Source organism: Tamandua tetradactyla, chromosome 17 (genome assembly GCF_023851605.1).
Source record: "Tamandua tetradactyla isolate mTamTet1 chromosome 17, mTamTet1.pri, whole genome shotgun sequence".
Classification (NCBI taxonomy): Eukaryota; Metazoa; Chordata; class Mammalia; order Pilosa; family Myrmecophagidae; genus Tamandua; species Tamandua tetradactyla.
Genome location: NC_135343.1, coordinates 28,195,185 through 28,210,197, shown reverse-complemented (window position 1 = coordinate 28,210,197; position 15,013 = coordinate 28,195,185). Strand labels below are relative to the sequence as shown.

At 34.0% G+C, this 15,013-nt stretch overlaps 1 protein-coding gene across 2 annotated transcripts in view; it reads left to right on the top strand.

Annotated features, from left to right (window-relative positions):
* PPP4R3B (protein phosphatase 4 regulatory subunit 3B) overlaps positions 1-15,013 on the top strand; it is an 85,685-nt gene that overhangs the window by 1,823 nt on the left and 68,849 nt on the right. For both annotated transcript variants that reach the window (XM_077134269.1, XM_077134268.1), the window contains 2 exons: positions 131-186; positions 11,127-11,225. In XM_077134269.1, the coding sequence (XP_076990384.1) occupies positions 131-186; positions 11,127-11,225 (155 nt within the window). The remainder of the gene's footprint in view (positions 1-130; positions 187-11,126; positions 11,226-15,013) is intronic.

The window sequence follows — 15,013 nt, the reverse complement described above, 5'->3', positions numbered from 1 at the left end:
TTACACTGTTAATTAAGTTATAGTCCAAAGTTTACATTGGCGTTCACTATTTGTGTTTTTTATTTTTAATGTGTAGTCTTATTTTCTATTCAGGATTGAAATTAATGATGTATTATTTCTCATCTTTCAGGATCTCTACTCTTGGAATCAAAGATAAATCCAAACACTGCGTATCAGAAACAACAGGCAAGTAGTCTTTAATTTGAAAGACTTCATCTGGGATCAGGGAGTATTAATAAGACAAAGATGGAAAAGCTTTCCTGATGAGAAAAACATGTTTGATACACTTGGTCTGTTTGTTTCCCTTGTAGGTTAGAAGTTTCAGACTGCAGAGTGAAAAATTTTTACTGGGAGTAATTTATCATGTTTGGATTGAGCCACTGTTAGTTTATATTAGAATACAACATATTCGTTAGTCTTATTTAACTACAGTTAGTCAGGTCTCCTCTATACCCTCTATAGTAAACCTTTTGTTCTGAATCACATTTGAAGGAAATAGCATAAAAGAAAATTCAAAGAAATACTATTTAACGCAAGGAAAGCCTGTTTGAGGTATGGGATGAGATCCTTTGACGCAGCAGAGGTAGAGTTTTTGTAGTAGAAGCATTTAATTCTGTCCTTTAATTGTTATGAACTTTAGATATAAGCAGTGGATGCTTTATAAAAGTGTGCATTGCTGTATGTAACATTTTCTGTTAACGTTTATTGCCTTATTAGGGTAAAGAAATGCTGTGTTAATTGTTTTAGTGTGTCTGCTTACTTAACCTAAGTATGGCAGCAATGATTGAATTTTTTCTTTAGTCTCTGAGTATTTTCTTTTTTATCGTAAATTATTTCAAAATAGAAAATTACAAAGAATAATAAAATGGGTGTCTCTGTAACACCAGCAGGTTTTAAACAAATGTTAGCTTTATACAGTATTTGTTTTCAAATTTTTTTGTAATGTTGAAAGTTAAGGACAGAGTGAAGTCCCTGTTGTACTTATCGCATTTCTTCCATTATCCATCATTGTCAAAAGTAACCACTATTCTGAAGTTATGTGCTTTCTGTACATGCTTTTATACTTTTGTGCATGGGTATGTATTTGTAAACAGTATGTAGTGTTTTGTGTTTTTTAACTTTGCACAGAATCATACTCTTAAATGCATTCTGCAACTTGCTTTTTTCACTCAACATTATTTTGAAGTTTTATTGATGTTTAACAGTGTAGGTCTAGTTTTCTTTTTAATCACTGTATAGTATTTTTTTTTCTTTTTGGGTTCATGGTCTGGGAATCGAACCTGAAAGGCAAGCATTCTAACCACTGAACCACCCAGGCACCCAGTATAGTATTTTGATGTATGATAATACACCTATTGTTAGGCATTTCGGTTAATTCACGTGTGCAAGTCCGTGGTGTAAGGTGAATATGGCTGATATTTTTGAAGGAAAGTAATTATTATATGATTATATTTACAACATATCTTCAAAGTCCATTATGTTATTGTTAATGAAAATTTAGATGCCCAGAAATAAATACTTCACAGAGAAATAAAATTATGTCTGTTGCACATTACTTCTTTTGAATAATTGTTTTATGTATGCAAACCTTAATCAGTTCTGTAAGGTATTTAAAATTTTCAACTGTCAACCAATATTTCTCTCCTTGGAAAATGTGTCTTTTTTTGCTGGAGAATTATATTATACATTTGCTCTGAATTGAACACCTGAAGATGATTTCCATACCTTCAACATTTTAAGGCAGACATTTAGAAAATTTGATTTCTAAGTCAGCCAGTCAGATGGTTACTCTGTCTTTATAGTGAATTGCACTTTAAGTTTGTTTGCTTTTTTTTGTGAGAAAAGAAATACTAGTATTTTTTGGTGATTTGGATTTTTTTTCCCATCTGCATGAATATAAGTGGAACTAAGTATTAGCAATTCCTTACAAATTAGCCATAATATGGATTTCTTGCAGATTAGGTACAAGGTCCTTTAACTGTTACAATGATTGAAATGCTCATATTATAGAAGTTTGCATATAAAATCATTCCTTTTAAGTACAAATCTACATGATAGTTCCTGAATACTTTAGAACCTTTATTTTTTAATTGTGGGACATAGTTTCATATGTAATGTTGTGAAAATTAATTCTAGATAAATAGCATTTTTGTATACATTGAACATATAAAATATTGGAGAAAAATGTGCTTTATTAAAAATTTTATGTTATTAGCAAAATGTATTTTGTAGCTAATCACACGTAAATGATATACTATTAAGGCTTTTATCCCTTTTTTTAATTTAATAGATAACAGAATATAAGAGAACTCTTTGGCAATGAGAAGTATGTGGGAAAGTTTGTTCAGAAGAATGAAAACCTATGTGAATAGGTTTACTTTTTTTCTCTATATTTAAGTTGAATATACTTTTCTGATGGAAATCAGTCATGTAGAGGTTACGCTAAATTTAGTTTTTTTGTAATAGGATTTTTTAAATATTTTTACCATAATCTTGATGTTCAGTTTGCATTTTTACCAGTTACATGAATTAATATTTTTCTAAATTCATTGGAATTATTTTCTCTAAATGTTATTTAAGTCATTCAATAAATTAGTCTAGAAAGCTATTCATTTCCAAATTTACCTGAAGTATGTTGTTCATTAGTGGGTGGGTTTTTAATAAAAAACTTGAAGAATGACTCAACAAGACATCCATAGTTAATAGGATATTTTTCCTCTTAAAATACATAGGGGCAGTGCAACGGTGGCTCAGTGACAGAATTCTCGCCCACTATACCAGAGACCTGGATTCGATTCCTAGTACCTGCCCATGCCAAAAAAAAAAAAAAAGGGTATTAAAAAAAAATACATAGGATAATTCCAGAGAGGAATATTAAGCATTCTTCTTTTAATATTGCAGTGAAGCTAGGTACTGAATGTGAGCTCAAAATGTACCTTTTAAAAAAGCCAATACTGAATTGCAGGCTTAAAAAAAATTAGAATGAATCGAGTTGCATGTCAAATGACTGAATGATGAATAGGTTATTATTGATTCATATCACTTTTTTGCATACTGTATGCAGTATTGAAGTAGTTAAAGGAAAGGAGAATATGAACTTACACTAGAAGAGCTAATAAACTCTTTAAGTGTTTAAACAAACATTGGAAAGAGAATGACATGAGTAGATTAGGTGCAACGTGAATCAAAGTGCCTGATACTTGTGTTAAAATTTTAAGTTATTTAAACCACCTCATTGATCTTGACTAAAATCAAAAGCAGTCAGAAGGATGTGTGCCTTTTATATTTAAGAGTTGTATGCTTTTGGGATTAAGAGAGAAGTGTAAGGGAAGTCCTTGTCCTTGGTTTTATTGGGAGAAAAGACAGTGAAACAATTACAAATGATATTAAAATAGGTGATAAAGTTCTGTTTTAATCCAGTGCTCGATGAAAACATTGCACAAGTAAGACAACTAAGACACAGAGACTTAGTGACTGAAATTAAAGAGCAGGTATGTGCCAACACAAAATCCACAAACTTGGGCGGTAGAAGACTAGGAAAGGAATAGGCTGATGTGGGCTGATATCATTAGGAAAAGCTTCATTCCTTGATGCGGTTTGCTGAAAGAACTGTAGTAGGGAAGGAAGTAGTGCACCTGCTATAGAAGGTATTAAGCTTACTGGAAGCAGATGTTCCTTATTTGAAAGCTTGGTTTGCTAAACAAAAGGTAGCTATTATCATATGGCTCTTGAGTAGAGACCTCACATGATGAAAGTGATACTGTGTTTTAGGAAGCAAATGTGGCAACGTCATGAATAATTAATTGGTGTGTGTGGGAGGGGAGGTGGCCTAGAAGAGTTTGGGGTGGTAAGACTAAGACCTTTTGTAATGCAGATATGAGAAAATAAAAATATGTTAAAGAAATTGGAAAGAATTCCAGTGTATTTTCAAGAAAGTACTAAAAGATTTGGTGAATGATTAAATATGAAAGGGAAGGAATTAATGGTCACTGGTAATGTTTTTGAATCTTGAGCCAAGAGCTGGAAAGTTGAGAAGGGAATCAGGTTTAGAGTAATCATTTGGTTTAAGTCTTGTTTATTTAAAAAAAACAAACGAACAGAACAAGCAAACAACCTTATTTTGAAAAGGTAATACATTCACATAGTCAAAATTGCAAAAAAAAATTAATGAGATCTTTCCACCATAAACTCCATCCATATAATTACCCTTGCCAGAGTTAACAGTTTCTTATGTATCTTCCCAGAGGTTTTGTATACAATCACATATATATTCCTCCATTTATTGGTGTAAATGGTAGCAAATTATGTACTATTCTGTGCCTTGCTTTTTTCATTTAGGCTTTGAACTCAAAGTAAATGGAATGGTTTATAATGACTATCTGGGGCTAGAGATAGCATAAAAGTTTGGGGCAGGGAATTCTAGCTTGAGACTCATCAAATGCTATTTTTAGCTGCAAAAGGGGAGTACATATAAATTGAAGAAAAGATCAGGACTTAAGACTGAGCCTTGTTGAATGTCCACATTTATTCAAAATACCTGTTTGAGTGTGCCTTATGGCTTTCTTATTCATTGTATTTGGTTTAGATTTTTTAAGTGTAGTTGAAAGTTTTTGAAGGGTTTTCAGCAGAGGAATGATGTAATCCCAAATCATTGGAGAAGAGCAATAAAAGAAGTGGAGCAGAACTAGTTGGAAGATGCAGTATACTCCAAGCAAGAGATAATGTTGGATTGAATTACTGTGATGGCAGTAGTGATGCAAAGAGGCTGGTGGATTTGATGTATATGTTAAAATAGAGTTGATAGGACATGCCTCATGGATTGGATGTTGGTGATCAAGAAGAATGAAGACATTGAGAGGAAAAATAAGCAATTGGAAAGAACAGAGAATCAGGAAAATGTATTGTCTTCCAAACCAAGGGAGAATAGAATTTAAGGAAAGCAGGACGGATCAGTCAGCTACAGGCCTTTTCATATCCTCCAAAAGAAAGATTGAGAGCATTCTAGGTTTTGATTAGAGGAGTACCACTGAGATGAAGGTATATAGAGGTGAAAATGATTGTATCTTTTTGTATCTGTCACTTAATTGGCAAAATAATCTAATTAATTGAGAATGTTGGGGTTCATCTAGAGAATTTGCTGAAAAGAAAGCCGAAGTGTCCTTGTGGGGAATGGATTAATGTGTGTACAAGACAGAGTTTTGCAATGACAGCATGAATTGGTAATGAGTAGAATCTGCTCTGCACTTTGAATTGTAGTTTGGGTGCATGAATAGGGGTGAATGAATAGGTGGGAAAAATTGGGCATGTTGGTGGATGAGAGAGATATTCTGGATGGTGGTTTGAGACAGGAACTAAGGAGGAATCTTTGGAAATCAGATAGGGAAGGTCTTTCTTATTTAGAAGTCTAGACAGACGCCTAGACAAATATAATGCCGCGGGGGAGAAGCCTGGAAGCAAGTTAGTAAAACTTTGCATTCTTTTAGAATTTGTTCATGTTATTTCATATGTGACATAGTAGCAGGACAATCTGTTTTAGAGTTAGGCAGTCTTAGATTTTGAATTCCTTTACTTCTAGCTGTGTGATTTTTGAGTGAATTTTCTTTCTAACCTTAGTTTCCTCTTCTATAAAATGGAGTACTCCCTTCTTCATAAGATAGGTTAAAGTATGAAAATGCTTACCACCGTACTGGCACATGACAAGGACAAAAAGAAAGTATATTCATATTAATATAATCTGTAGGCACGATTTTCCCGTTTTTCATTGAGAAAAGTACACAGGTTAAATATTTGCCCAATGTCCCAGAAATAGTGGGCATTGGAGTACTATGGCTAGTCCAAATTCTAGTCCCACATTATTCACATTTTATCAGAATATATTACAGATTTGGGGAAGGATAAGTTATTACTACTGCTTAAAACCGGTGTCATCCTAAGTCTGTCTTGAACTATAAGGTACACTATACTATAACTTTCTTTATATTCTTCCCAGAAAAAGTTTACTGAAGAAATCACTAGAGGATTAGGTGCTCCAGTGTTTGTCTGGCTAATCTCACCCATTTTCAGACTTTAATATTTTTTTTATTTTAATAATATATCTTGTTTACACCAGTAGATTCAAAATACTGTCATCTCGATATGTAACAAATATAAAAAATATTAAGACATTTCACATCCTTGAAATTCACTGGATTTCATGTACAGAGCATCTCAGTCAGACTACCCACATTTCACATGCTCAGTAGCCTCATGTATTGGACAGCATGGATCTAGAATAAACTTAAGTCCTGGAGTATTTTAATCCAGAAGAAATCAAGTTACTTTGAATGGACAAGTCTTTGCTTATTTTTCTGCTACAGATCTGACACACTAGCTAGAGGAGGGGTGGGGGGAGTGATCAGTATTGGAACATTTTTGAAGCCTTAAAATTATTTTACTTATTTATTTGATACTTCTAAATTGTCACATGGAAAATCTGACCCTACACCATGATGAGGGTGTCTACTGTGATGGAGACACTTGGTGGTTCTGTGGGAATGCAAAATTAGTAAGACACTGACTTACTCATGATGATGAGGGAAGTGGACATTATATAAAACAACAGTAGTGTGGGATTGATTTTGAGTCTGGAAATTAAGTTCTGTAAATATGTGGATATTTTGGTTTGTCCTCTGTCCCTTTTTTTTTTTTTAAGTAAGTATTCATTTTGAAAAACTTTAGCTTTGTATGTACTGAATTTAGTGGTTAGGAGCAAAGACAATGTTAACCTGGCAAATTGTAGGATCTCGAATAGCTCATGAGTCTGAATGTTATTCGTGTTAATGAAGTGTATCAGTACCATGGGGAGAAATAGAAGTTAATCCACTGGTTTATCAGATCCTTTTAATGTGTCATAGATGTTTTTGTGACTATGATTTTAAAACCGTGGATCCTTTCCCCAACATGTATTATACTATGTTGTTTGTTGTTTTTTTTTAGCATTTCAAACTAAATTTATTTTAACATTTGTTCCCCCAATTATTTATTTTTATTCCATATGTTCTACTCATCTGTTGACAAGGTGGATAAAAGGAGCATCAGACACAAGGTTTTCACAATCGCACAGTCACATTGATATACTAATTTTAAATACAATTTTAAGATGGCATTTAGACCCTGGATTAAGAACCTTTGATTTAAACAGTATTTGGCTCTGGAATGTATTTTTACATGTGTGTTTGAAACCAACTATTCCATATAATATAATTGCCTTGTGAAAACCTGATTTGGTAACAGCTAAAAATTCTTGAGCCCATGCCCCGCTTCCATTCTGGGATCAGGCAACCTTTCTCTTTGTTTCAGAGGGCCAGACCAGATAAAACTGATTTGTTCTGATCTTCTATAAATTCATTTTAAATCTGATTTTTATAGGGACACAGTGGTGATAAAATGTTCTGATTTTACAGAAATCTCTCAAGCTTTTCTGGCTTCCAGCAGAGGTATTAATAATATCCCAAAGAAATGAAACTATATGCCAAGCACAAATGATCAAGAAATATAATAGTACAGGGTGCACAGGTGGTTTAGTGGTAGAATGCTCACCTTCCATGTGGGAGACCCAGGTTCAATTCCCAGACCACGCACCCCCCCATCCCACCCACCCCTCAAAAAAAAAAAGATATAATAGCAAAGTACATGCTGAAAACAGACTTTGCTATGAAAAATTAAAGTTGACTGTAGCTAAGCTTTTTGAATATGCAGGAGAGACCCTGCCATTTGACACTTTTTATTGTTTTAAATGTTCTTGTGCCAGCTCTGTGCCTTCTTCCCCTAGGAACTTTACTCTGACCCTTGGAATAAGTAGTTTTAAGCAGTGTTTCTTTTGGATATTTTTTTACTGAGGCAATGAGGGGTTGGAATGGGGAATAAGTTGAAAGAATGTGATGTATCCTTTGATGTAACTATGTAGAGCTTGGAAGGCCCCTACTCTGATAGATAGCATTTCCTCACCCCTTTTTAATCAACCAAAGATACACTAAAGTCAGTTTCTCAAATTTGATATAAAATAATTACCTGAGACTTTTTAAAAATAAGCATTCTTAGGCCTCACCCCAGACCTCTCCCCAGAAGAGAGGTATAGACGTGTATTTTTACCTATCTCCCAAGGTCAATCTTTGCACATTGTAAAGAGGTTCTAAATCTAATCCCATTTAGTTTCTGGGGTTTTGTCTGACACAGGGAAGAGAGCTTAGGTTAAAGATGGCAAGGAAAGAAAAAAGAAACGAGTGATGAAAAAGGGGGCTCAGTTACTTTCATTCAGACTTCAGTACCTGGACCTTTTCAGAAGGTGGGTTGGAGAGGGTCTTATATGCCTGGATAAAGAGTTTGGGATTTCATCTTATATTACAAGTGATCTCCAAAATGGAATGCATAGTATGAAGTATTGGAGTTTGAGAAAAAGAAACCTATTTATATATTTCATCAAAAGAAAAAATAAATTGAGCTTTTCTACTATTTAATAAACAGTATATCAGGTGGTCAAGAGTCAAAACTATGTCCATGAGAAGTGTCCCCCACACAACATGAATTATTATAGCCTATGTATTTAGATAACTTATTTGTAGGTATTTTCCAGTTTAAAGTAACCTATCCTAATAAAATGTAAAAGTGTCTTAAAAAGAAGCATGTCACTTGAAAACAATGTAAATGCAAGTAAGCAACAAGAAAATGGTCAAACTGACGTTTACACTCCTATTGTAATCTGTAGGACATGTGACAGAACAGAAACAGTGATGTAATAGATCTGACAAGAAGTTGTCCCCTCTTAAAAAGTTCTGAATTATTAAAAGGGTGATTTTTAAATATAGATTTTTATTCATTGTCATTTATGGCATACAATGCCCTAGGTGGATATTGGGTCTTGAAATGTTAACTAATAATCATATGGAGCCATTATCTTATCTGTATAAAAGTCTTTTTGTTTCTATTTGAGTATCTTACAAAGTATTACTATACTGATAATATATTCTTAAATATAATGCATTTGATGCTCACTATTTGCAGTAGTTATGTTCTGTAAAGTTGCCATGAACAGTTAATTAGTGAATACTAAACCATTTCTCCTAGGGGAAATATAGAGATATTTCCTGTGAACCTTCGTTTACAACATTTCGATCATCTAATCAACACATAACCTTGTTTTAATGTGTGTTTCTGTTTGAAGACACCTTATTTAATATGTAGATGATCATTGACATTAAATTCATGGCCAACAGCACTGTAACTCATGCCTGAATGACACTTATCTAACATTTTCTCTTTGAGGTACATCACTATTTTCTTATGATTAGGAATACTAGACAACCCTTCTGGGGGACCATTTTAGACACAGAGATCATCAGCAAAAAGCACACAAAAAACTGTGACACTAAATATAACATGAAAAGAACACGTTAAACTATAAGAGCTAAAACGAGAAGGCAGTTGTGCTTTATTCGACCTCAATTGGGAATATGTTCATTGGGCAACTCAAATTTTTTCCTCTTTACCCATATCTGTGAATGTCATAAAAATGAATCTTAGTGAGTAGGTTAGTTTGCATTTTGAAATCTGGGAATAATAAGAATCAACTGTATATAGTAATTTGAGGTAGACAGCCAAAAGAAGTTTTAGAGACCTCTGTTTATGAAACTGTTTTGAGAAAAGCCCTAGACTCCAATTGAGAGAGAGGGGGTACAGGAAGCCAGAGTGGGTACCTTAGGACTTTAACCAGGCTTTAAGCAGAACAGCTCTGTTTTTTTTTTTCTTTTATACATGGGGTTCCTTATTTGTTTTTAAAAGGAGTTCTTATGTTTTGTTTTGTTTTGTTTTGTTTTTTAAAGATTTGAACATCTCTTCTGTACATGATTAGGAGCCAATAAAATTTTTAGGCGAAAAAGTGGCCTGGTAAAATTTCAGAATGATTACTCTGGTGGTAAATTTCACTTTCATGATGCAAAGCCAGGTAGGAGGTAGAATACAGGTTACATTGTATTCTAGAATCCCAGATTCCACTGCAAATAGGAAGTATTAATCTGAGCCCTTTATTAATTAAAAAGTGTTTATTGATTTGCTTTTACTAGTTAGGACTAAAAAGTGCTCAAATATTTTTAATTTTGAAAGCTTTTTATTAATCTGGGGCTTGCTTATACTTTTATGTTTCTTAATCAGGTTATAACTTTCTAAGTACTAGTCATGAACAACTGTTAAATATAAAATGTTTTACATTTTATTTATAATATTTTTTGTAATTAGGATATAAATTCAATTCATGTGTATTTTTTGAGAATCAAGTTTTAACCATATTGAACCTTAATTATCATGTGTCCTTTAAAAAAAAAGATTGTCCCTTTCATTTGAGCGTTGTTCAGTGCTTTCAGTGTTTAAACATTTGTGTATGTGCGAGTTGACCACCTTTTCCTAAGAGTGTAACTCACTGCCTCACTGTTTGGTAGGGATTTAATTGAGGACATTCTAGGAAAGAGCTTATTTGAACTCTGGGCTCCCTACGGCCCAAGCTGCTGAACTGAGTACTGCTGGTAGCACTTATAGTAAGGGTGAGTGGCTTCATTTCACCATTGTTTTATGTTCCTTAAGATCCTGAAGGCTTTACAGATGTTTTTTAAAAAGAGATTTAACCTCAACATATTTTCAGCTTTTAGTTAGCTTACTTGCCACCATTTGAGAACCAGCTAAAAGGGAAAGATAGACATGTAGGGCATTAGTGAATGAATGAAAGTGACTTTCAAGAAACAACAGAAAGTTGATGGTTGGAGCGTCTGCATTACAGTTTTGATAAAAAATGGCTAGCATTCCCATAAACATTATCTTGTAACATGAGCCAGGGACTGCTAATCTCTGGTTTCATGTTTTTTGTTTTAGAAAATTGCTCAATTTTATTTTTAGTGCCAAAGCTACTATTGCATTGCCAGTACATTTCCAGAGTTTCAGATGATGACCAAGTATAGTTTTACAATGTCATTTGTTTTATGTTGTACTTACCAGAGGGCATTTGTTATTGCTGTGGTGTTTCCTGTACTCTTGATTTTTATTTATGCTTAGAGTTATTTAATTACTAGTGAAATGATGTAGAAATCTTTAATTTTAAACAGGATACTTTAATTGTTTGGTCAGAAGCTGAGAACTATGATCTGGCATTAAGCTTTCAGGAAAAAGCTGGCTGTGATGAGATCTGGGAAAAAATTTGTCAGGTAAGTTTCTTTTAAAAACATTTAGCTAATGTTTGCATGCATTCTTGAAATTGTTTCTTTTTACTTCACGATATTTAGGTATTAGAATGTGGAGAGATGATGTTTTAGTGTGAGATTTTGGTAACTTAGGCTGGAAGTTTCTTTTATAATCTATAGCAAATTCTTTTACTTAAAATTTACAAAAAATAGCTAGGTCTTTAAACAAACCAAAGAAGATCAAATAATCTTTTTATGGCAATATTTATTAGGATATCACAATGTTAATTGGATACAAAGAAAATATTAATCTGTTTAAAAATATAATATTCAATCATCTCTTTGCCTAATATTTATAAATACTGTGCATCAGTCACTAATGATCAAAAGTAGTTGCGACTTTTGCTTACAGAGATGTAGGATATGTGGTAGCTCTAAGGTAACTGAAATTTAAAAAAAAATAAACTTAAATTTTAGAACAGTTTTAAATATACAGAAAATTTGAGCAGATAGTACAAAGATAGCCCCCACCCCAGCACATAGTTTTCCTTATTATTTCTGTTCCAAGATCCCATTCAGGGAACCACATTACATTTAGTCATTGTCTCCTTAGGCTCCTGTTGGCTGTGACAGTTGGTAACCAGAATTTTAAATTACCTATGACATTCATTTTATGTGCCATTTTCTATAAATGAAAGATAACTGTATTTCTGTGATTGTCTCGTGCATTACCATATTATAGTTGTTTTCAGCTAATGTCATATCTGATTATTTCAGCTTTTCCATCTAGGAATTCTTACGACTGAAAGTTTTTTATGCAGTTTTATGGATCTGCTCACAATCATTTTCTTTTTCTTGGGCTTCCTGATAATAGCCACACCGTGTAATAAAGTGGTTCAAAAAAGTGTAGTGTGGGTGGGCCACGGTGGCTCAGCAGGTAAGAATGCTCGCCTGCCAAGCCCGAGGACCTGGGTTCGATTCCCAGTGCCTGGCCATGTAAAAAAGAAAAGAAAAAAGTGTAGTGTGACTTCCCATTCCCTATAACGCTTATCTGCATCTAAGCCCTGGATCGTTAAACTTAACTGAGACTATTGGTCTTTTTTGCCATGATATACTTTTTCATGTTCAATTTTTTTTTAAACATAACATACCCAAACATTCTTACCATATGATCATTCCATTCTTGGTATATAATCAGTAACTCACAATATCATCACATAGTTGTATATTCATCACCATGATCATTTCTTAGAACATTTGCATCAATACAGAAAAAGAAAAAAAGTCATACATACCATACCCCTTACCCTTTCTTCTCATTTACTGCTGGTATTTCCATCTACCCCATATATTTTAGCCTTTGTTTCCCCTATTTTTTTTTCTATACCCCTTACCACCATGTTTAATATTTTAAGTAATTAATTGTTTTGATGGTTTGTTTCTTTCCTACTTCACATCTTACTATTCATGTATTCCTGGTACATTGTTTATATACAGTATTAAATAAAAGAATTCCAATTGATGAACAAATGAAAACACTAGTTAGTGAATGTGATTTTACTTTAATTCATGCATCATCTAGAATAAAATGCAAATTGTTTTGTTACTGTTTTGCCATTGAGTTTTGCCTATTTTTAAACATGTGGATGATAATATGAAAGTCCTAATTTTTGTCCTTTTTCCCATATGCACTCTAAGGATTGATAGAAATTTTATGTGGGCAGAGTTTTCTGTTCAGTGAAATTTAAGTAAACTCTTTAAAATGACTTGTGTCTTAGTCTTACTACAATATGTACTCAACAAATATTTGCTGTTCTGTCCTTATTCAGTAATCTTGGATCATGCATTCTTCCCTGAAACAAGAAAACCTGAGCCATGAAAATAATAAAAGCACAATGAAGGATGTTGAACTTTTAAGTGTTTAATTTTGTATTCTCCTTCCTATGCCTAATAGTAGCATAGAAACTGGCACATCATGCATGTATTTGGAATATATTTACCAAGTGACTGAATAAAGCGAAAAGTAAACATCCCAACTTATCTAGAACTAGTGTTGATTTGCATATCCAGTAGAACATAAATTTATATGATGGATAATATTTTCCAGTGATCAGCATGTTAGATTATACCTCTGCCCCAATTCCCCACTTAAGCACCTAATATTTAATATGTATTCTTGGATATGCACCTAGAAATTTTTGCTGAAATTTGTTTCTTACTGTTCTGACTCATGTTCAGTACTCATGTTCAACACTCATGGTTACACTTTACAGCAAGAAGATACAGAAAAGGTGTATAGGTCAGTTTCAGAAGAGTTCCAGGTGTGAGCTTCCAGTTGCCCTCCTTCGAAAGAGTCTTGCAGACAGTGCTTACTTCCCTGAACAACGTGTGGCAACTGCAAGGAGTATTGCCAACCAGGGAAGCTCACCTGAGCTGTTGTGTCCAGAGTTTTTATTAAGAAGATTGGTCACATAGTGTGACTGACTGCCTATGTGGCTGCCCCTCCAGAGGTCAAGCTGATACCACATAGGTCAGGGTCCCCACCATAAGTCACATTGTTAGCATAAACTATTCGTCTTAGCCTAAGGCCTGCAAGTAAATACAAAACGACTCTCACAAGGTAAAACATTCCAAAGGTTTAGAGGTTATCTCTCAGGAGCTAGGCAAAAGCCACAGTTTTTTTGGGGGGGGGTGGAAGGGGGGAGCCACAGTTGATACTTTACTGTACAGGCCAGAGCTTTCTTACAGCAAACAGTAATAGTTAGGATAACATTTATTTAACAGAATAGCAATAGTATCAGTATGAATATGTCTAACATTTGGAGGAGCCAGTGTGTGGTAAAAATAGATTTAAAGAAACAACTAATCCATCCCGTAAAACCATTACATACATTTTCATAATTTTGTACTAATTTGATTTCTCATTTCCCTCCTTGCTCTATCACTGTGTATTCCTTATGATGTGTTTATGCACAACTATTTAGCATGGAAGTTAGCTGTAGTAAGTTAAGTCCAGGTCTTCAAGTCATTCATTTTATATCAATATCATATCCTGAGGAGGATTTAATTCAGTCTCTCACTATATTTAATCTCTTATAGCTGTATTATCACAAGACATTTTTATGTAAGATTGTTGAGTCTTGCCAGTGTTATACTGTATCTCAGTATGGTAATAGATGTTACCTGAAAAATGAGTCAAGAGATACTGGCACATTACTAGAGTCCCCCTTAGTCATTAACAGTTAGTCCAGTTCATCATCATGCTATATGACCAAAATGTCTCCCAGTGATGTCATTCAGGTTTGCAGGCTTCCATTTGATCATGTCAGGTTCCAAGAACGCGAAAGGTTTTCACCCTTCCAGGTATCTGGTGCAGTTGAGCTAAGAGACAATATAATCTCTTGCTCTGAATTTTACTCAAGGCACCAATGTAATATCTGATATCCCTTGTTACATTAGCCCTTTATTCATCCTTTTGCACACAACTACTATTTCTGCTTCTTTCCATTTGTGATTGATTGACCTAAACTTTTCTACCTTCGGAAAGGATGTTAGGTATGGCCACATTTCCAGCAGCAAAACTACTCAAGCAAGTGCTTCCTCCTCAGTCCACTCCCATTCGTAGAGGGTAGATTTTCACAGGTAGAGAACTAGCAAACTCTCGACCACTAGACAGTACAGTTGCATTCATTGTCCACCCAAATTTTACCAGGTGAAATAAAGACATAGTCCACCCCATCAGATCCCTAAGAATTCTGACCAAATGGTTTAAAGGTATAGTTCATTTCTTGCTTATAATCTTCCCTGCTTCT